Source organism: Gavialis gangeticus, unplaced genomic scaffold (assembly GCF_001723915.1).
Source record: "Gavialis gangeticus isolate Ggan-Ray unplaced genomic scaffold, GavGan_comp1, whole genome shotgun sequence".
NCBI classification, from domain to species: domain Eukaryota; kingdom Metazoa; phylum Chordata; order Crocodylia; family Gavialidae; genus Gavialis; species Gavialis gangeticus.
In genome coordinates this window covers 38,446,121-38,469,425 of record NW_017728994.1, presented here as the reverse complement: position 1 = coordinate 38,469,425, position 23,305 = coordinate 38,446,121, and the positions used below count along the sequence as shown (strand labels likewise).

Genomic DNA, 23,305 nt, shown 5'->3' with positions numbered 1-23,305 from the left:
TCATCCCAGCTCTCAGAGCCGCTAATTAACCCTCCTCTCCCCCACCTTGGAGTGCATGTATAGATGTCCATTAAGTATGTTGGAAGAAAAAAAACTCTTAATTGTATGTCCCATAGAAATGAAAATAATTTATGTTATGAACATTTCCATACCACTTGATAACAATAACTGAACTACAGCAAAACAAACTGAACAAGAATAAGCTGATGTCCAATTTAAAACGTTTTCAGGCTTGCATGGGGATTAAAGTCAATTTTCCTGACTGAACTAAAGTGACTATATGCTAGAACACATCTTTACCTAGGCTAAATTCCTACATCATACCAACTCTTTCATAACTGGAACAGGGATCTCTAAGCCAGACTTCTGGGCTTGACTATATCAAATAGTTACCCACTATATTTCAGGGCTAGATAAATATTTTAACTTGGGCAAGTCTCTACCCAAATCATATTTTCAGCTCAACTTCCAGACTGAGCCAATCCTCCAAAACTGAAGCAAGCCTGGTTGGACCACGACAGAGTCACAGCAGGACTCTATTGTGATCCAACCAGGCTTGCTTCAGTTTTGTGAAGCAATAGGATCACAGTAACTTTCAAATTCAGGAAAGCTTTATAGCACTGGAGGCCAACTTTTGGCAGATATACCACAAGGTCAGCCCTGTGCTCTTCCCAAGTGTAACTCTGATCCCCTTCCTTTGTTGTTGCTCTTTTTTCTGCTTCCTGCCCTATCTGTAGCTGTCCTGCCTGTCCCCCGATCTCTCAATGCATGTCACGAAGATTGCCCATGCCACATGTGGCAAGTGTGCCAAAGGTTGGCCATCATTACCTTATAGCCTCTTACCCCTTACCCAACTAAAGGCTGAACCAATCCACTGGAGACATGGACAGATCTATTGATCTAATTTGATAATCACTTAGAATTTTCCTACTTATAGTACCTGGAAGGTTGAATAGAAATCTTCTTCAACATTGCCTTCATAGGATAGGAGTTCATTTAGTCCATGGGCTAACTCCTGCAAAAAAAAAAAAAGTTCACTAAATTTATCGAATTAGATACAATTCCACCATGTCCTTTTCAAGCCATTTCTAGTGGGTAATCATTCCATCTCATTTTAAAACTATTGTGAAATCTTACAAACTCCTCAGTGGGAGAATACAAAAGCCATACACAAATTCTTATCAGTTGGATGAAACCCCCAGAAAGTTATCCTGCTATAAGATTTCTGTATAGCACCAACCCTAATATTAGTAGAAACCAGGCATTCAGAATAAATGATTACAGAAGAGGGATTTTGTGATTATCATGGTTAAGTGGATTACGTAGACTGGTATCTAGGTCTGCAATGAGCAAACTGGAGTCTAAGGGCCAAAGAAGCTGATCATCCATTCTAGGAGAGGCATGGCTCTTCAGAACGCTTGCCCTTGGAAGATGAATTACGGAAGCTTTTAGGCAGTAGTGGAAGTTTACTTCTTATCTTTACCTTTTCTTTAAACCCCCCCCACAAAATCATGACAGCTTTGACAATGGGGTGAAGATCAGATGCTAAACTTAAGATAGCTCTTCAATTTTTTTTATGTGGTATTTCTTTGTGATCATTAGGATCTCTTTTTGCATATTACCTGCTTACAGTGGGGGGCTGGAGAAGCAAGTTAATGAGGAAGAAATAAACTTCTCCTCAAACACCAATATAATGACCTAATGAAAGGCTTCACTCTATCCAGATAAATAATATTGCTTTGGTTGCAGACAGAAGTGACAATTTTTGCCTGATCTGGACAAGACAGCAGTTTATAGCTGTGACCAAACAGAAGTGCATGGCTGCTGACAGCTTAAAAAATGGCTGACTGGGTGAAAATCTGACCCCTCACTGCATGAGGTATCAGAAAAAGATGCTTCAAAATGTAGCGTCTTTTGTAACTTGTGTCCACTGAGCTCCTAGCCTGTTGCTGTTTTCAGAATGGAAGTGGGGAAAGGGAGTGGAGGGAGTTCAATCTGTGGCTTTTTCAACACCCCCTGCAGAGTGGGGCAGTTGTACTGGAGCCCGTCTCCCCACCCCAGGTGGGTGGGCTCCAATTTACCTACCCCACCCATCAGCACTAGCTGGGGAGCTACAAGAACAAGCTTCCTCCATTGCCTTTTCCCCCTCCCATTCTGAAGACAGCAAGCACTGGCAGAGAGCCTGGCAGTTGCTATGGGAACCTGGGTGCATGCTCCCAGCAGGCAGCTAGATTCCCCTACCCCCTGGAACCAACAGTGAACTTCTGTTTGGTCTGGGGTAATGTTGTAACTCAGAAAATTTTGGAGAAATATTTCTGAGTTACAGCTGGGAGTTACACTTCTGTCTGCACCCTTTATGTCCAGCCATATAAACTCCCTCCTGTGACATGAGAACACGAAGGGCCAAGTTTTAAATATGTACTTAGCCTTCTAACGAGGAAGTTAAACACGTAGGGCATCTTCACACATACTGAGGAGTGTGTGTGGGGGGGCAGGGAGTGCTTTAATTAGAGCGGCTCTTGAGAGCCACTCTAAAGTGCCTGCAGCATCTCATTTATTCAGCGCCCCACACTTCAATATGGTGGCGGGGGCGCTTTAACTAAATCCCGTTTGATGAGCTTTAGTTAAAGTGCGGGGACGCTGAATACACATGATGCCAAGACTGCTGGAGTTTGTTAATTAGCACACTCCAGCAGACCCAGTTAATCAAGTTACCACATGTCAGAGCAGGCACCACGCTTGTGTACAGGTGCCCCTAAAGGTATTTGCAAAAGCACCTAGGCAGGTTAGACTCTTCACTTACATGGATAGTCAACAGATGGCAGCCACCTAACTCACTCACGAAAATCCCAGTAGGCAGTTACCTGCATCTTCATATGTTCTAGCTAAGTTTTGTAAATCTGCATGTCTGCATATCTTTATCTGAAAAAATGCTTTGCCTCCTCAACAATGAAAGCAATAGGCACTAGGGTTGCTGGTATTTAAAGGGGAACCCTACTCATAGATACAGTGCTTTTCTGCAAAGCAAAAAAAGCTCAAGATCCTGTCCTCATTTAGGTATCTCTTTGTTTCTTCACTTAAGAAACTGCATACAAATATCATCTTTGACTTTACAATTCAAGACTGAGACTTGTGAAGAAAGGAACTGAAATGGCAGTTATGTCAAGGTAATGGTGTCAAACTCATCTGCCACATGGACTGGTTCTGCGCTATGGACACATGCCGTACCCTTTGTGGGTCTGATCAGACCATGGGGCAGCACCGGAGGCCAGATGGAGGGGTTCCACAGGCCAGATCTGGGCCATATACATTTGAAACCCCTGACCAAGGGGGAGAGGTTTAAGACTAAGTTCATGCTGTCCCTAGCATGGATTTTGGTCACAAAATAATAGATGGGGCCATGTGTAGGTAGGTTGGAAAGTTTAGTTCCTCCAGAACTGATGCATGCTCAATAACTTTACTAAATCTACTGACTGCAGGGGATAACATGGGTCTCCCAGAATACAATTCTGCAGTTGTGTTGCCCTCCAGTTTTTCCCCATAAACTCAAATAATACAAAGGATATTTTGGTTCAACTTTTTAGGAGTAGGCAAGCAGAGATTTAGCACAAAAAGGCAGCCTAAAAGGCAAATAGTATAGAAAGTTGTAAACATACTGAAAAGCAACTATTATATGTACATGAAACAAAAACAGAAGCAACCAAGTAATCAAATTAAACTAGCTATTTCAATAAATCAACCTTTAAAATAATGATTTATACTTACAGGCATAATCTGATACAGGTCATTTAATGTAACGTCACAGATGCCTACAGGAGTATTTTGATCACAAGGAACAATGGGAGGACTCAACAGTTTCTTGTAACAGCAGGGTGGGAAGCGAATATCCAAGGTAATACTATTATATACAGCGAGTCCCATAAGCTATAAATGTCAAATGTTAAATGGAAAATTACCTTCTTATTATTAAATAATAATTTTAGGCAATCTTGGATAAACAACTTAATATACACAGAGTACTCACAACACTAATTTAAGTAAAAAAATTATGTTCCTTTTTTCATGTCTATCATTATTTAAATCTAAATGCAACCTTATGTCATATTTTGAGTAAATAAGATTAAAATTACTATAGAATGCAATTTGATGAACTCTTGAAATCCTTTATACTCAAGATACTATATTACTAATGCAAGGACATACTGGTTAACATTAAAACTACAGATACAGTAATTTTAATCCAAGAATTCTGTATTCTTAATATCAATGCTGCAATAAAAATAGAAAAAACATTAGGTAAGACCTATGATGATCATGACATTCTATAGCTGACAATTTCAGGATGTTCCCACAAATTGGTAATGAAGGAGGTGCTATGAAGGCGACTACTGTCTGTATGACCCACTAGGTGGCAGAAAATAAAAAAAAGGGAAATTGGTAGCACAGCTGAATGCTGCCCTGGATAACTGGAGCCTTGGAGCTCTTGTGCAAATTGGACCAAGTATTAGATAGCAGGTTTGGTAACCAAAAAATAAGAAGAAACATAATTATTAAGAACCTATGAAAACTCTGATTTATGGGATCTGCATGATTTATTCTACGGACTACCAGGAAATATTTCAAAACTGGGAAATGCCAGAATTAAAGTGTTTGATTCCTAGTAATCATGCCTATGTATATACAAGTAGTTAAAATATTTTTTTTTCTTATTTTTAGTTTTCTTCTACAAATTTTACTGTATTCTATTTTGGCTATATAAAATTAAAAAGGGATCTCACCTGAAAAAGGAAAACCATGCTAAAAGCTTAAAAAGTCTGTTGTATTTTTTTCAGACATTCCTGCTGTTTTATTTTTACACAGTTAACTAATTAAGGTACTAATCACGTAGTACTCTGTCATGGACAAAGGATACAGCTCCAACCAATCGGAATTCAGAGTAGTTTTCACATTTAAAGCTGCTAAACCAATGACAGTGTGAATCCTTGTGATATGTAAACATACCTGTAAAATACCAAAATTATTTTCATGTTTATCCATAATAAACCATTTCCCCAAAGCACATAATTGTATCTTATTCTTCCATATTTTTATTATGATGGGCGCAGACAGAAGTGACATTTTCTGAGCAATCTGGCCCCTGAAAGAGCTCTACATCCACGTCATAACATGTTCACAGCAGCAGAGGGCTTTTAAAATGTCCAGTTGTGTGAAAAATAAATCCTGGACAAATCAGCTTGTGTTCCCTCCAACATTTTTCCACACAGGGGGTGGGGAGAGCGGTAGGAGCTCCCACTTGTTGAATGGCAAGGGGGGGTGGGGAAGAGCCCCTTTGCTTTACGGGCCCCCCCCTCAGCTACCTTGGGTTGGGACAGCAAGGCAAGAGGGCTCAATTTCCCCCATCCCTGCACCTTCGCAGCTCTGGCCATTCAGCAGCCAGGAGCTCCCTCTTGTTCTCCCTCCCTTCCCTGCTGAATGCACAAGAGCTCGGGGCTGGGGGGTGGGGAGGGGGGAGAAAGGGGTGGTTTGGCAACCTCCTTCGAGGCTTCTGGAGTGCCCCCACCTGCTGGTCAGGGTCAGTGCAGGCTGGCTCCAGCCCCCTCCCTGACCCAACAGGCAAAGCTGGGAGGAAGGAGGGTCCCAACTCATGGCACTATATAAAGCCTGTTAGTGAGACCTTAATGTCTGCCTGCACCCACAGAAAAATATGGTTACCAAGGAGGTCACCAAGGCCAACCTTAAGCTCAGGCCAAGAACATCCCTATCTAACTTACACATAAAAAACTTCCCGTGAGGGAGATCGCACATCCTTTGCAAGTGTACGTCTACATATGCATTCATGCTAGACATTATCCTCCTTTTCCATCGTCAGTATTACTAGACAGCCTTGGAGAATGCTGCCACACATTCAGCAACACACGTCACAAGACATATTATCACAAAAGGCAAAGTTGATAGCAATGCCAGTGAAAGGTGCATCACAACAAACAAACAGATATGCCCCAGACCAGTGATAACCTCCATTGCAATGATATCCATTAAACTGAAAGCAATTACAACAATGGCAAGCCCACAATACAGGCAGCTTGAACCACCTCCAAAATAAAAAATTCCTAAGTGTAAATCAACTGGATCAAAACTCCATTAATACGAAGACAGCAGATTTAATTGTTCAGTTAGGAACAGCATACAAATCCACTTCCATGTTCCTATCATCTTCTTCATTTGGAAAGAGTTTTAATGTCATGTTCTTGCTTTAGAGAAATCATCTGGAAATGATATACTTGGCTAATCCATCCCGTTCTAGAGCCTTCCAGACCCTCACATACTTTCTTATCCCTGTTCGGTGATCCATTTCTGAAGAAAACATGATTGAAAAATTCTGCTGCAAATACACTGAAAGCATGTACACTAGCAGTGGAACTTATATTGACAAGCACTTGAAATGGACTCTCATGTAGGCACCTCCATCAGACTACTAAAGCTTAATAAATTCATAGACATTAGGGCTGGAAGGGACCTCAGAAGATCATAGAGTCCAGCCCCCCGCCCAAAGGGCAGGAAGTCAGCTGGGGTCATAGGATCCCAGCAAGATAAGCATCCAAATTTCTCTTGAAGGCGTTCAAAGTAGTTGCTTGAACCACCTCCGATGGCAAGCTATTCCAGACCTTCGGGGCTCGGACAGCAAAGAAATTCTTCCTTATGTCCAGCCTGAAATGGTCTTGCAGGAGCTTATAACTGTTTGACCTCATCATCCCTTGGGGTGCTCTGGTGAATCAAACGTTGCCCCAGGTCCTGGTGAACACCCAATAAACTTATAGGTGGCCATCAGATCACCCCTGAGCTTGCGCTTTTCCAGGCTAAAGAGCCCCATAGCTCTCATCCCGTTATCGTAAGGTCTGTTTTCCTGACCTCTGATCATGTGCGTGGCTCTTCTCTGGACTCTCGCAAGCTTCTCCACATCCTTTTTGAATGGTGGGGCCCAAAACTGGACGCAGTACTCCAGCTGTGGCCTCACCAAGGCCGAGTATCAGGGGAGAATGACATCCTGGGATCTGCTTGAGAAGCATTTATGGATGCTCGCTTTACTAGCCACAGCATTGCATTGAAGGCTCATGCTCATCTTGTGGTCAATGATGATCCCCCAAGTCTCTTACACAGTAAATGATTACTGAAAATCTGAACCATTTATATTTGGACCACTGCAAAAATCAGCAGTTTTCCACCCTGCTGGGCACAGCAAAATTTCAGCCACATGTTCTTAAATAGCTCAGTAAATCTATGCAACCACTGCCCTCCCTCCCCAAACAGCTACAGTGGAGGACTCAACAAAGGCAGACAATGCAAGATAAAGAAGAAAGCAGCTAATGGACATTGTGAGCAAATACCAGGAATGGATTAACATTACTCTGGTCATATTGGACCGAATTAGATTTAAGGTGACCCAAGCCCCAAAGAATTAATTTCACTGCCTTCACTCTACATTCTATAACTTCCCCTGATCAGAGTTTACTAAACTCTCTAATGCAGTGATCCTTAATTGGGGTGATGCAGCACACAGGTGCCACAAGATCCTTAGAAGGGTGCCACCAGATGAGGAGATAAGCAAGATGTAAGGAGATAAGCAGATAAGTGCAGGGTCAAGCTGTCTTTATCTGCTCTCTCCCAAGCTTGGCCCCATCTGCAAGGAGGTAATATATAAATTAGTTTTTTAAATGGGCCACCACTTGGTTCAAAAAACTTCTGGAGGGGCGCCTTGAGTCTCAAAAGCTTTGTAACCACTGGTCTAATGTGATAAACCAGTGAAAAGAAGTTTCAACTCTTCCAATGCACTTGAACTGTCTCAATGAATGCCAACTTGTCACAGGTCTTCATCCAATATCTAAGCCTGAAGTTTTTCTTATTTTTTTAAATGACCAACATACAACTGTAGTTTTTGCTCCTTTGCTTTTGCAACTAAAAACTGCTATTGGTCATTATTTCCATCTCCATCCACAACTCTCACAAAATGACCCACCTTTCTGCCCACATTGCTCTAGCTCAGATATGCTCCCTGAATAGAAACCATTAACCTAAAGGCTTAAAATAATGCTTCAATTAATTTGATTTTTAAATTAATTAATTTTAAAAGCTTAACTATGAGGACTCACCATAGTCTGGGTGAAAGATCTGGCGAATCAGGAGAAGAAACCATTCTTTTGTCAGACCACCCATATCAAGTCCAGCCTCCCCTACAAATGTAACTTTCAACTTCTTTTTTAAATCTGCTCTCTTCCTTGTCAGCTATTAAAAAAATAAAGAACTGCATTTGATCAATGTTATTACATTATATATAAAATATAATATATACATGTACATATAAGTAGAAACATTTTTGGATAATACATTTTCATCGCTATAGCTATTTGTATTTTTTATTTTATACACATTTACTAAATTCTAATTCATACATTAAATCTACATGCAACAAACTGTCTGGTCTGGGAAACGAAGGAAACCACAATTCCCACTCCCAGCACCTGACCCAGCTCTTCTGGGCTTGGATGCTATCTTACCGACATTCAAAGAGCTCTCTCAGAGTTCTCACTCCTGGAAATGGAAGAACCATCTCCTCCCACTATCCTGCAGGCCTAACCAATTTGTTCTTCTGGGAGAGATGGGGAGGAAATTTCCTGCAGTACACAAGTGACTGGTGAACTGAGGGTTTTTCCCACTTTCCTGTCAAAACTTGAGAGTTGTTTGGTAGATAAGACATGGACCAGAACATCACAACTTTTGGCTACTGTTCCATATAACATACCAAGCAGCAGACTAGGTTTGGTAAAACCGTGAGCATAGAATCCAGTAACTTTCTGGAAAAGTTTGGTTTCATTAGGGAACCTGCTCTTTCTATTCCTTCATCATTGGTATAGTATCCATATGGGAAACTCCTAGCAATTGTCTGCATCCCCCAAGTGACTTAGGTTAGACCTCTGGTCGTGATGCTGTCAACCATGTAGGTAGCCTAATTAGCTTGAAGATAGGATAAGTGACAGTGTCACCCAAAGATGTCAATTAACCTGTTTAAAGTACTATGCAGTCAGCTACACTGTTTCCACTTAAAGCAGCAGCCTACCCAGAGCAGCACAGCATGCTGCAGGGCACTGCTGCTAGGGATATTTACTATGAAGACATGGCTTTAAAGAGGTCCAGCAAAGGGTGTTTGACTCTTGTTGTTATGACAAATTCATGTCATTCTACACTGAAGCATTTTTTCCTTGATAGGACTGAGGTACCATCTACTTGAGAATTTAACTCTTTTAACAAAGCTGTGGCTTACTACCTAATACCCTAGTGGGCAGTAGGGCTGTGCGAAACAGCACTGGTTTGTTTCTACTTCTAGTTTGCTGTTTCAGCTGGACAGTGTTTCATTTAGAGTTTCATTTTGTTTCAAAGCACTGTTCCATTTCATTTTGTCTAAACCGTTTTGCTGTTCCAACGTTTTGCCCACAGGCTATAATAGGGAAGCACAAAACTACCTATAGCTTAGTCAATTTTGGCAGATTTGGATGAAAACAGTAGGGCTGGTAGCCCCGTCTGAGGGCATGAAGCCTGCCAAGTTTCAAGGAGATAGGTGCAGGGGTCTCTGGGAAACTGCACCTCAAACTGCTGACAAGCAAAACTCGTGACATCTGTGACTGGTGCTGGGGCCTCTACATGATAGTAGTGTGCCCCAGTGAGGTCTCCTCCTCCCCTACAGCCTCAGACCGGTCCACCACTTTAAATAACACAGGTAAAATAATAACTAGTGAGGAACAGCACAGTAGCACCAGCAGCCTCTCAGGCAGTCAAACTGACAGAGCTTTTCTTTCCTCTCCTGAAGCAGCTTCTTTTCCAGCGTGTGTTAAGGCATGCCCTCACTGTGTCCTTTCCCCCTCCTCCCCCTCCCTCTCCTTACTTTCCGTTCCCCTGCAGGCAAGCCCATCTTCAGCTTCGAAACTCGAAACAGTTTGAAACTTTCAAAATGTTTGGACTGCCCTCATTTCGTTTTGAGGCTGTTTTGAAGCTCTTGGTTTCATTTTGATTTAGCTGTTTCAGGCTTGAAACAAGTCAAAACAGCACTGAAACAAAACAGCCAGGGAAATTTCACACAGCCCTAGTGGGCAGATGTTTTTATCCATGTGTCTCCATGTGTACGGCTTTATGAAAGTTTTTGTTATATCTTCCTCAGATTACAGCTTTTCACAATTAGCCAAAGGCATTAGTATGACCTAACAACTTTCTTCTAATAATGGGAAGACATTAAACCAGCAAGAATGCAGCATGGGTTATAACAGCTCCTGCATTCCATTTATTCATACATTGGTAAGTTTCTATTGCAACAAGATTTTTTTTTCTTTTTGTATATTTGCATAACTTAACTTGATCTGAACCCCAATTTTATTCTTCTAAAGATTGCTTCAAATACTTGAAATATATGAAACAAAGCATCTTTTATTTTCTTCAAAACAGAGAGAATGGCCAATGCAAAGGGAGATTCCATCGCACTTCTGTGTTATGACGGCAGAAATGGAGAAAAAGCAGCAGAAGTGAAATAAAATCTAAGGAAGCAGGCATTTATATTTATAAGTGAGTACATTTATAATAAAGGTAAATTATTATAGAAGAATCTTAAAGTTTGATGAGTTAACAAATGTTAACTATTTAATGACTGTCTTGAAATTTTCTTTCACCTTTTTATCATTTACAATTATTTTTCAAAGCCAACCAACTATTTTTAGGTTTTGAGGAAGATCAGGGAACAAGATGTGATTAATGCTGATTAACAAGGTTTGGCTGACTGAAAAGAAACAGACGCATATGTTTCTCTTCCCAATGCTACTCAAAATAATCTGCTGTTTAGAAATGAAAGAAACACACACAGGGATCAGTTAAAAATTTAAATAAGTATTTAGGAAAATAAAGCTTAAAGCTTAAACTAATTAAAAACTGTGAAAAGAAAAGGCAGTGAAGGAAAAAGAAATTCAAAATATAGAGAGATAGATTAGAAAAAGCTGAAGCTACTACTGTGGAACAATAGAACTAGATTCTCATGCAGCATACTTCACCCTTATATAAACGTTTAGTATAATGCAATATGATCAACACGGATCTTGGTTGTCTCTACTAAAAATAAATAAATAAATAAATAAATAAATAAGTTGCAAATGATCTGATTAACGCCCCCACCCCAAAATCTGTGTTTTTCTGTGATTAAAATATAATTCCACTCTATGTATAGGTATCAGTTGAACACAATGTTTTATTGTTATATTTACAATTTTACAGCAATTTGGAAGCCTACCAGTGCCTCAATCACTGTAATAAAATTAATTCTATATATTTTGGTGTTTGATTTTGTTTTTTTCATCATGGAAAATCAGAGCCCTCTTGCCCCCTTCACTCACCAGGATGTGGGTTCAGCTGTGGCTTTCCCTCCCCACTGCTTTGTGGTGTTGAGAAGGCCAGATATGCTGGTGCCCTGCCCATGCCATTGCCCCTCATTCCCCACCTAATGCCCCCTTGACTCTGCTGGTGCCCCTCACTCTCCCTACCCACTGCCCCATGGACCCTGTCAGTGCTCCTCACTCCCCACCCAATGCCCCACCCCACCCAGCCCTGCCAGAGGGGGACCCCAGTTGCCAGAGCTCTAGGGCCAGGGACCCAGGTCTGCAGCCTGCTGCCCTCCCCAGTAGTGCCCAAACCCCAGCTGCTGCCTATGGGAGGCAGCACCTGCTGCAGCCTGAGTGGGGAGTGGAGCACAGAGCCTGGCTCCCCCTCCCCCATGGGCAGTACAACCAGAGTGGAGTCCGTGGGGGACTGGACATGGGCTGCTCTCTGTAGGCTTGGGGCTTCCTGCCTTGCTGCCCTCTCCGTTGGTGCCTCCACAGCCCAGCAGGTGGGACCCGGCACAGCAGGGCAGAGTGGGGAGGGTAGGCTCAGTGTCACTGATGTGAGCCCCACACTGCCATGGCAAGGTGCCCCCCACCCACCTGGCAGCAGCAGGGGATACAACTTCATAACACCACCTCCTCTACTGCCTGGCAGGTAGGGGGCGCTTTGCCATGGTGGTGCAGGGCTCCTGGCTGCAGCACTGAGCTTCCCCACCCTGCTCTGGCCTACTGTGCTGGGTCCTGCCTCTTGGGCCACAGAGGCCCCCAGGGCAAGGGAAGTAGGGAAGGGAGCTGAGGCACCCACCCCTGCCCTGTGCAAAACCTAAGAGGCATGTGTCCCCCAAGCCCCCTCCAGGAGTATGCACAGCAGCAGGGAGCCAGCCCCCCATTGCCCCCAGATGAGTCGCCTGCAGCTCCATCCTGCTTCCAGCCCATGTCCAGCAGCCGTGCATTCCAGCCCTGGGCCCCAGGCCCCATGCACCACCCCAGCTAGGCAGCAGTCCCAGGCACCAACCCCAGCCCTACTCAACCCCTTTCCTTACTATGGGGGCCTCTTCCATGCTTCCCGCCACCTTATGCGCACGGAGCTGCGGGAGGTGCTATCCAGGCTGCCATGTGCATATGTATGTGCACACATGCACATGGTGTCTCCTGCCTGACTGCCCTTCTCCTGCTCCCCTCAGCAACTTGCAAGCTGGAACTCTGCCAGGCTGCAAGAAACCCACCATTTCCCACATTTTTTCCTTATAAACAGAAAATCCAGGTTTTACTGTGTTTTTCTGTGGTGAACGGAAAACCCAGATCCCTAACGATGAATAATTAAGCTAAATTTAGATGGCATGCAAGTACATATGTCTATATAGGTTTTGCCTACATGTGAGATTAGTAGGTATACAGGAATACCATGACAAAAAGTGAAACTCAGGATATTATCTCAAAATCTTCTGCATTATTACTTTTGCAATACAATACTTTAATTACAAATACCACATAACAATAACGAGAATTCACAGCTCTCATAAAAGCTTTCAATATAACCTATCATTTGAACTGAAAAGACAGAGTTACTTTATAACAAACCACTCTTCATTTACGTCCTCTGTACCTCATCAAGTGAGTCACTAACAAGGTGTGTTCTCCTCACTTTCACATTTAGGAATAACATATTCATGTCGGGTTTCTGCCTGCGAGAGACTTTGTCCACAAGACTTTGCTATTTAGAATTTAAAAAAAGAAAAAAGTTTTACACACAAATTTGCTTTAAAAAACTTCAGAAAAGCAGACAATGGCATTAATTAAATGCATGGAATCTTTGCTTTAGAGCAGCAGTGAAATAAATATCAGCTTCTAAAATGTCAGTTGTTTGGTCAAAAGCAATGACAAAAGTTTCTCAGAGAGGTTCTTTTTAGGGATGGATATCAACAGAAAATATTTTCTAAAGCAGTCTACACTCACTATATATTTAACACTGTGTGATGTAACATTGAAATAATCTTAATAAGAAGAGTAAATAAACAGGTATTGGTTGTGTTGTGGAACAATCCTTAAAATCCTCTTCCGCCCCTCTCCTCAATTAATAGAACTTTTGAGTAGGTCCAACCAAGGGCTGCATGTGTTCCCGTGGCTTGAACCACTGATCAGCATTAGCAATATGGTGCAATTGGGATTTGATCCCCAGTCTCACAATCATGCCTCCTGCCAGGCACAGATCAGATCCCAAATATGCTTTTAACTGAATGTCTGTCAATTACTTTAGTTAAAAGATAAGGGGTGCATCTAGACATGCGCTTTACTGAGGAGCTGACTAATTAGCTTTGCAGTAAAGCATCACCATCTACATATGCACTGGCATTCAGGTGCAGTATATTAATTAACTCCACTGTAGGATGGTACTGTCCAGGACAAGTACTATCCTACAGTGGGGTAGTTACATGCACCAAAACCCATGTGTAAAGTGACTGGGGCTTGCTGGGGCATGAGGGTGCTACAGCTTGGAGGCTGCTTGCTAGTTAGCAGCACACTGTTGCACCCTTCTCATGCCCCAGCCAGCTCCTCTGCGGTACATTGAGCCAGGGCGGAGCAGCCCCAGGCTGACAGGCTGATCCTCCAGGTCTCCTGACAGACTAGGGCTGCTCTGCCTCAGCTCAACATGCTGTGGTACTGGGTGCCTGTGTAAATCCTGTGCCTGAGAGAAAAAACTTTGGTGCGAAATGCACTGTAGTTTATTGCTATGTGCTAATTGCTTGTGTAGATGCATCCAAAGACTAGTAAAACAGTTAAATTTATTTTCCCAGAGAAATCTTAAATTTCAGAGATAAAAAATATTTCTATGGAATTATTAGTAAATTAAACTGTATAACATTGTAGTGATTGTGAAAAAGACATTTATCCCAAAGACTTACACGTGCTATGCTTATCATCTGCTGTTCTGAGTCCCTCTGAATAATAACTTTTTTTGCTGCTATAGAAATGATGAATGGGTACTGACAGAAGGAAAACCTAAGTAATAAAATAGATAGGAAGTTAAATACAACATTTCTTTTAGAATTCAGGAAAAGAATTCTATGCTATAAGTTCTGCAAAAGTTCAACTAATTCAGTATTATGTTGGTAAACCAGACAGATATCCTGTGTCTCAACGAGAACCTGAAATCTTAATTTCATTGTACAACTTGAATAAAATGCAAAAAATGAATACAATACTGAAATAACTTAGATTAAGTTTTCTTCCATTTAAATAACCAGAAGTGATCATCAGGGATCTCTGTTTTCTCTGATAAAAAGTCCCCAATTTTCAGACTAAAAAAGTAACCCAGAATCCACATTTACCTTGATTAAAATGAAGCACCACTAATATCTCTCTCTATATTAGTGGTGTTTCATTGTAATCATAGAAAAATGTGGATTTGGGGTTACTTTTTTTTAGTCTGAAAACTGGGGATTTTTTTTTAATCAGGGAAAACCAGGATCCCTGGTGATTATATATAGAACCTAGAGGAGTCTGATTTACAGAGATGATAGTAAGAATTCTCTTGCAAGTCTCCAAGCATGTTAGGATTTACACATGTGCACAGCTTCATGCATTGAAAATAATCCAAAGGACTTCATTGAAAGTAATGACAAGGTACAAAATTAAACATGCAGTTGAAATTTTGCAGGATCAGAGGCAAATACTGAAGAGATGCATGTAGCATCTGAAAGTTTATGTGATACAATGGGCACAGTAAAATGCTAATCAGGTACAGAATACACCTTCATATAAATGCATACACCTCCAACAAATCTGCTAATTCTGCTAGATGTCTTATCATAAGTACGTGACAAAGGGAGGAAGAATGTATGCACCCCTGAATGTATAGGCAGACAAAACTCTTGGGGTATAGGTGACATCTTTTATTAGACCAACTAAATACTAGCAAAAAAAAAAGTCTCTCTTTGCAAGCTTTCAGGCCCAAACACCCTTCTTCAGGCAAAGGAGAATTCAAAGATTGTAAAATTTCTCCCCATAATGTAGGGGTGGACAAAATATGGCCTGCAGGCCAGATTCAGCCCACTAGGCCATTCTATCTGGCCCACGGGGCCCCCTAAAAAAATTTAGAAAATTAATATTTATTTGTCCTTGGTTCCTGTCAAAGATGACAGGAGCCAGGGGTAGTAGGACCCAGGGGATCAGGGGTGATCAGGGGGCAAGACCCCTGTCCAGCGGCAGGGCTACCCATGCGGCCCTCAACAGCTTGCCAAAACTGGGTAAGCGGCGCTCCACCCAAAATAATTGCCCGCTCCTGCCATAATGTGCGATTCTCCAAAATAATTTTCTACACTGTTACATAGATCATATTAAGAAATATCCAATTAGTATAAAATACAAGTCTATGTTGGTAATAGCAAATAATAAAAGCAGATTATAACTTTTATGTTATCTCATTCGCATGCATAGTAGAATCCTTGCCCCACTCAAGCCAATAGCGAAATATCCAATGATCTCACTGGGACCAGGATTTCAACCAAAATGTCTAAACCACTTTTTGAGGAATAATACAATACTTACCAAAAAACCCAAAAAACCCAAAGATGACAGGGTGCTTTTTTTTTTTTTTAAATTCAACGCTGAACAAAATACATCATCTACTTTTCTCACTTACCTGTGAGAATTTCCATAGCACTGCCAGTTATGATATTCTTCCATTAGATCAATATGATCCAGCGTGGAATTGTAGAAATCCGTATATGAAATAATAGGAGGACTAGCTAAACTATTTGCAGCATCTGCAATGCAAATATATGGAACCAATATTATGAACTCTCCCGAAATACTGTCTCTAATAAGACAATGCTGAAGACAAACCAAATGTGTGTGGAAATTCACTTATCAAAAATCACCTAGCAAAACAGTAAAGCTTATTCCAACACTACCCATAGTAGTATTACTACCTTATTATAAAAAAAATGTTGTGTCATCACATCAGTGGTTTAAATATATATAGTAAAAGAATAGTAAGTTTAGACACTGAAGTTGCTTTCTTGTGCTGATTTCAGGCACATCTCTAGTTTAAGGAAAGATGGCATGTTAACGATATACTTTTAAATTTAATTTTTTGGTATTTAGAAAGCTTCAACAGATTTTATCATTAAACTTAAAAAACATCAAGCTCAGGCTTATGAACAGAGACTTATTTTTATAACAGACACCAAAATCCCACAGTAATTTTTTCTGTTTCCTTTTCTTTATTTTTTTTTCAAATATAGCATAAAAATGTAAAGAATCTTGAATGCCAATGCAAGTCTATAACATTAATAAGACCCCAAGTGTAGATTAATCATAATAGCTCTAAATAGAGTTAACACATTACTCTGATATTAGTGAAAGGCATATTGATTAAGAAATCAATCAATTCATTACCTCACCCTGTCCAGAGGAGTATTTCTATCTATTGACTCATCTGTGAAATCCTATGAAATATGAACTTTCATTTCTACCTAGGAGAACTTTTACAATCTTGTTTCCGATGACTGGTGAAGGGTATTTGTGCCCAAAAGCTTGCAATTAAAGACATTTTTTTTTCAAAAATCTAGTTGATCTAATAAAAGATATAACCTCTACCATGAATCCCGATTGCTTTTTCCTCTAGACCTATATGGCTATAACCTGGATACCTTACCTCACCTTTAACATCCTGATAAATTAGTTCAGGACATTTCAAACAAACTTACTGATGTAACACGACACTATTATACAATGCCCCTAAGAATTCACTGCAATCCTGGCAAGGGGGAAGAGAAAAACAAAACAAAACAAAACAAAACAAACAACCCCACAAACCCACACAACTAAAAGCATGATGGAACTGATCTTCAGTCAATTATATATATGTAGGTAAGGGGACATTATAGATTTAAAAACATCCCACACAAATGTCTGGCTACCAGAATGGAATTCACTAACCCAAGCTGGTCCCTAAATTTGCTACATAACACATGCAGAAAAATAGGCATCTGAAATAGGATTCAGCAACAGCAAGCCTGCTGAGCAAAACGATGCATAAAGTAGGCAGAAGGCGGGGCAGAGCTGCACCTTTAGGGCATCTTTACATGTGCTCTGGGGTGGGAACCACTTTAATTAGAGCTGCTCCTGAGAGCTGCCCTAATGAAAGTGCCCACAGCACCTCATGCATTCAGTGTCCCATGCTGTAAAATGGCTGCGAGGGCACTTTAACTAAAGCACATTTGCCCCCATTACCATGTGACTACATGTGATGCCAAGGCTGCTGGAGCATGCGACTTAGTACACTGCAGCAGACTAGACTAATCAAGTCTTCTCTGATGCATTCTAATTCGAATGCTTTAAGCAGGTGTTGGGCACATGTATAGGTGCCTTTAGAGACTAACCAAATCAGAGGTGTATAGCATTAGCTTTCATAGGCAGAGGGCTTACTTAGATCTCCAGTTTAGTCAGTTTATAAAGGTGCATAGCTACCCTGCCTTCTGCCTGACTAACACAGCTACCTATTTCTTTCAGACCTAAAGCTAATCAAAAAGAAACATGTAAAAAGAAAGGGTACATTTCAAATCTTGCCTTGCTCCTACCTGCAGCCCTGAGTTATACCTATGTGACATTGGGATTAACAGCCTGAAAGCCCCTACTCCTACCACCGATTACTTATTTTACTCAATTGCTCTCTTTAATGCAAAACATATGAACAGTCTCCCAAAAGCTTGATGGGAGACAGAGTATTGCTATGTTAACTTTCAAATGTGTTAAATGCTCTTAAGATGGGAGTGTCCACATGTTAAAGCAGGAAGAGATGAGCTAAGTACCCTCTAAGCATCTCAACATAATCTTCCTCAGGTGAGGATCATCTCCAGCTAGTATTAGGCAGCTCATATTGCAGTAATGTTAGTTTGTTCCACAAGACCAATACCAGCAATTTGTAGCCTTCAGTATCCCAGGATGCACTGCCTCTAGCTCCCACTCCCCACATGGACTAGCTATTGCACTGTCCAAAACTATTGCCCTGGACGGACAGCCAGGGACAACCAGCCAGTCGCATGTGAGTGGAGAGAGGGGAGATGAGGGCAGGGGGGAGGAAAGAGGAAGGAGGAACTAGGGAGAGAGTGAAGGGAAAAGGGTGGGGTCAGGTGGGTGGGAAACTGTCAGACAACTGTGGGAGGAGGGGAGCAACCAGGCAGCTGCAGGGTCTGGTGGGAGCAATGCAGACTCAGTCAGGTACGTGTGAACTTCCAGGAAGGCACAGGTCTCATCCTAGAGCCTATACTCCTACTAGAGAGTCAGCAAGCTTGGAAGGCATGGAACAGACTTGGCAGTTTCTAACCAGGCCCAGGCTTGCAAGCCCTTCAGTGGCAAGTCTCAGCTGTGCACGAGAGAGGGTACAGGCAGTCCTTGACTTAAAGACATTGAGTTACAACGAACAGCACTTACGATGTTTATAAACTGACAACCTGTTTCAACTTTCTGATGTCAGTTTTGACTTCACAATGTTTGATCCAAGGCCACGCCATGCCACTTTAATTAACAAGTTCACTGCATCACCCATCTCCCTGAGGAACATCTGTCCAAACTTCCTTGGATACTTTCTTCAAGAAAGCAGACAAGACTCCAAAAAAACCTGGAACCAAGACTCCTGAGAAGACTCCAGCCAAGAGCCCTTCAAAAAGTCCAAAGTCACCTCAAAGAAGTCCTTCCAAATCAATATGATGGCTATTTAAAATATAAATGCATTAGTGTAGCTATATTACTCATCTATAATTGATTGAGTACAAAATTCTGGATTATTTTTGGTGAAAATAGGGTATAGTGCCTTGGTTCAGAAACCAATTCCTCATTTATAACACTGTTCCTATAGGAAAATTGGCTCCAAGTTACGACATTTCAACTTAAGATGCAGTTTTCAGGAACCAATTGTGTTGCAAGTCCAAGGACTGCCTGCATTGACTCTTAACCTATGAATGCTGACAGCAGGTGCTAACTTTAATACTACCTTACATTTTTTACAGTTAGCATGTGCTAATTATAACATGTAAATGCACCCATAGATTTGAACTTCTTCAGGTTGAGAAGGGCATGGAACCCAGGTTTCCCACTTTCTGAGCAAGCTTTCAAATCATTCAGCTATGATAAAAGAGGTGGAACCATGACCAACACTTCCTCCAGCCAGGTTTTAATTAAAGTAGCTAAAACTCCTGTGGTTTGTGTTTAACACAGTACTTGTGACACATCAGATATGTTCTAAGCCTCTGGATTAGATCCCTCGGAAATTTTAAGTAGCAGGATGCCTACTTCGTGACTACTAACTGTGCTCAGGCACAGATCCATACAGCTTGCCAGGATGGCAATACTTCCAGAAATGTACAATAGCAGAATATTGAGGACCTGGAAGGCTTTACTTGCGAAGGCATAACCATTTACAATTTCCCAGTGCCTAAACAGGGAAATGGTGTCTTTATGGATCACACTACAGGACTTAAGACGCTCTCAGATGCTGAAAGCAGGGCATCTATGCACATGCTCTGGGATGGAGTGGGGGAGGGGCTGTAATTAGAGTGGTTCTGAGTGTGGTTTTAAGTAAAGTGCCTGCTGTGTCATATACATTCAGCACCCTGCGCTTCAAAATGGTGGCAGGGGCACTTTAAGTAAAGCTTGTTCAATGAGCTTTAGTTAAAGCGCCCCTGCCGCCATTTTGAAAAGCGGAGATGCTGAATACATGTGATATGGAGGCTATCTGCTCTGATGCATGCCAATTAGCATGCATTGGAGCAAAGTTCCATCATGTGTATAGGTGCCCCAACCATTTTACATATCTGGATCTACTTATAGATATTTTGGCAGCTACCACTTTAATAATGTTTCCTGCTTTAAATCTAGGTGAAATCTTAACCTCTGTTCACTTTGGTTTGTTACTGTTTTAAGGATCATTGATTACTGTTGCAAAAGAAAGACGTGTATAAATTTTCCTCAAGAAAAAGCGACTAAAATGGCTTGTTGAAGCTGTGGTCTCGATCTTCTTACCAATTTCTGGCATTCCAGTTTTGTTGCCCTATGTAGAGTGACATCAATCTCTTTGTGGGAGAAAGAACAAAGTACATTCTGATAGAAGTGTGAATTGAAAATACTTCAAGTTTAGAAAAAAACCTACTAAACAAAGACAAGACTTTGGTTGCTGATGGAATCCACCAGGTGCATTTTATCATGGGTGGAAATTCTTCAGGTTTTGCAGGAAACAGACGTAAAGAAATGAATTGCAGCAACCTGTCCATCAACTGCTTGAACCGTTTCTGTGAAATCCTAGAAGAAACATGCTTAAGTTATTCTTGTGCTATTACAGCCTATACTGAAATTCACAGTAATAGATTCTAATGTTCTTTTCTGTAGTATTTACCACACAACAAAAAGTCAAAAAATAAAGTTTAATGAAATCTGCATATTGCTAAATATTGGCAGGGAGCTATATTTTTTAATAATCCTAGTGAATGCATCCCACAGAGACTAGATATAGTTTAAACTGATACCAACCTTTTTAACAGTAATGTATGAAATACTCCTTTACTAAGTAAAGTTAACTGGCTGTTTAATAATATAAAACATAATACAGAGACTCTATGACGCTGGTCTTTTCATTCTGAAAGGTTTTTTTTTAATTTTCTATTCAGAAATGTTTGAAAAAGTCACTGATAAATAGAAAGAGACTTCCTTAAATGCTAGGGATGTTCAAGCAAAGTAACAAATCCTAGATGAAACTATAGCCCCGTTGTCCCCTATAAGTACAACTCCTTCAGAGTTCACAGGTATTACCACCGAGATGTAGGCTGAAGTTAAAATAATCTAGGTCTGAACTAATCTTCTAGTCTGATAATTTAGAAGTAGGTGGGGAGGGAACAGTTATGCATGACCTCCCAACTTGCTCTTTCCTTCCTTTTTCCACTACATCTGCAGACTGCACTGAAAGGTCTCTTTATAGGCAGAGGAAGAATAGTTCTACAGAGGCACCTGAGCACCCCCTTCCTGCGGAGCCAGGACCTACTCCTGGAGGACTCCTTCATAAGCAGCCCTTAAGTATGGCAATCTGCATGCAGGCTTTGGAATATAAAGACCATAGGCAGTAACAGAATATAAATTAAAATCAATCCTTCAAAGCTACATGCTTAAATACTTATTTAGCTAGAAAACTGCAGATTAAAACAACTTGTGAAAATTAAGTGAATATAATTTAATTGATCAATAAGAAACAAGTTAGCATATAAAAATGCCATAGTGAAACCAAGTCAAGGCTACAACACTAAGCTGAAAACAACATGAGGGGAATATGAGAAAAAAAAGGAAAGATATGTATTAATATTTTAATTTTGAACAGATTTTCAGAAAAACCTTTATCTTTAATTTGTCTTGCCTTGAATGCATATACTCCTCATCTGGATAAAAGAAAATATTTTAAAATGTTTTACTTAATACTGTAATAGGTATAAACTATAAGCAAGATTGTGTTAGCACCCAAATATGCTTTTAAAAAAGTCCCTAGTTAATATAACTAAAACTTGTTAGATTGTAAAAGCACCTAGCATCTTTGGAAGTACTATAAACATAGTCTTACTGAATGAAAAATATTTACTTACTTTTTAAACCAGTGAACTAGAAAATGATGATCAGCTTCTGCCAAAGCTGCTGTCTGTCTTAGCAAGTGAGCATAGATGACATATGTTGATGTGTTACTAAACTGAGGATTCTGCAAAATATGTTAAAACATTGTTAGTATTGCAACCTATTAAAATAATTACTATAATAAAGACAAGATAATAAAACCAATGCATACTTTATTTACAACTTTAATTCACAGTTATGAACAGGGAACCTGGTTTCCTCTGTTTAAAAAGATGCAAATTCTCTGATTAAAGCAACCAACATTCACATCTTTTCCATGATAAAAATGAAATGCGTGTGTGTGCGCGCGTGCGTGCATGCATGCATGCGCATGTCAGCTGAACATGTTTTGCTGAACACGTTTTGTTGATATATTTACCATCTGAAGCCTACCAGTGCCTCAATCATTACAATAAAATACATTCTAAATACCTATATTGTGGCTTTTGATTTTTATCATGGAAAAATCAGAGCACCTCCTGACCTCTTTGCTCATGAGGACACAGATCCAGCTTTGGCTGCCCTCCCTGCAGCTTTGTGGTGCTGAGCAGCCCTGATATGCCAGTGCCCTACCCCTGCCCATACTGTAGCCCCTCATTCCTCACCCACAAGCCCCACTAGTGCCCCCGACCTACAGCCTCCTGACCCTGCTGCTGTCCCTCATTCCCAACCTGCAGCCCCCTGGCCCTGCCAGTGCTTCTCACTCATGACCGGCTGCTTGCTGAACCCTGCTGGTGCTCCTTACTCACGACTCACTGTCCCCCACCCCTACCAGTGGGGAAAAAGGGTAGGTATGACACTTCCTAGTTGAAACTTGAAATATTTTTCTGGTACCAGTTAGGATTCTCAGCTGACCTTCTCCCCAAATACCAGAAAACTGCTATTTGTGCAGAAAATGCATTTACGGGCCTTGCCTTTGTTAGCAGAATTCAGACTACAAATGAAATGCAGCCGTAGCAGAAATGTCTCAATACTATGTTGACAGAACACAGGCAACCTAACCACTGGATTATGATGCATTTATCTGATAATATGTATGATTCTTGCCACATTACAACCTGAATTGTTAGAGCAACATTAGCATTCTGCTCAAAATGTGTTAAATACAACTTGTTGAGGTACTGGACATGAAAACTGAATGCCACAGAAACCTCGACAGCAGACAAAATAAGAAACGTACCTTGATCTCTCATCCTGCAAGATGGTATTTAGGCAGTAATTCTTTTTTTTTTTTTTTTTTTTTTTTT

The 23,305-nt window shown here is 40.9% G+C and overlaps 1 protein-coding gene across 1 annotated transcript in view; it reads right to left on the bottom strand.

Moving 5' to 3' along the window:
* Positions 1 to 23,305, bottom strand: part of HECTD2 (HECT domain E3 ubiquitin protein ligase 2) — a 157,949-nt gene that overhangs the window by 25,324 nt on the left and 109,320 nt on the right. Inside the window, exons 8-16 of the mRNA XM_019502598.1 lie at positions 22,034 to 22,143; positions 20,560 to 20,708; positions 16,051 to 16,174; positions 14,312 to 14,408; positions 13,015 to 13,122; positions 8,148 to 8,280; positions 4,913 to 5,001; positions 3,766 to 3,924; positions 941 to 1,015 (exon numbers count right to left, since the gene is read on the bottom strand). Of these exons, the coding sequence (XP_019358143.1) occupies positions 941 to 1,015; positions 3,766 to 3,924; positions 4,913 to 5,001; positions 8,148 to 8,280; positions 13,015 to 13,122; positions 14,312 to 14,408; positions 16,051 to 16,174; positions 20,560 to 20,708; positions 22,034 to 22,143 (1,044 nt within the window). The remainder of the gene's footprint in view (positions 1 to 940; positions 1,016 to 3,765; positions 3,925 to 4,912; positions 5,002 to 8,147; positions 8,281 to 13,014; positions 13,123 to 14,311; positions 14,409 to 16,050; positions 16,175 to 20,559; positions 20,709 to 22,033; positions 22,144 to 23,305) is intronic.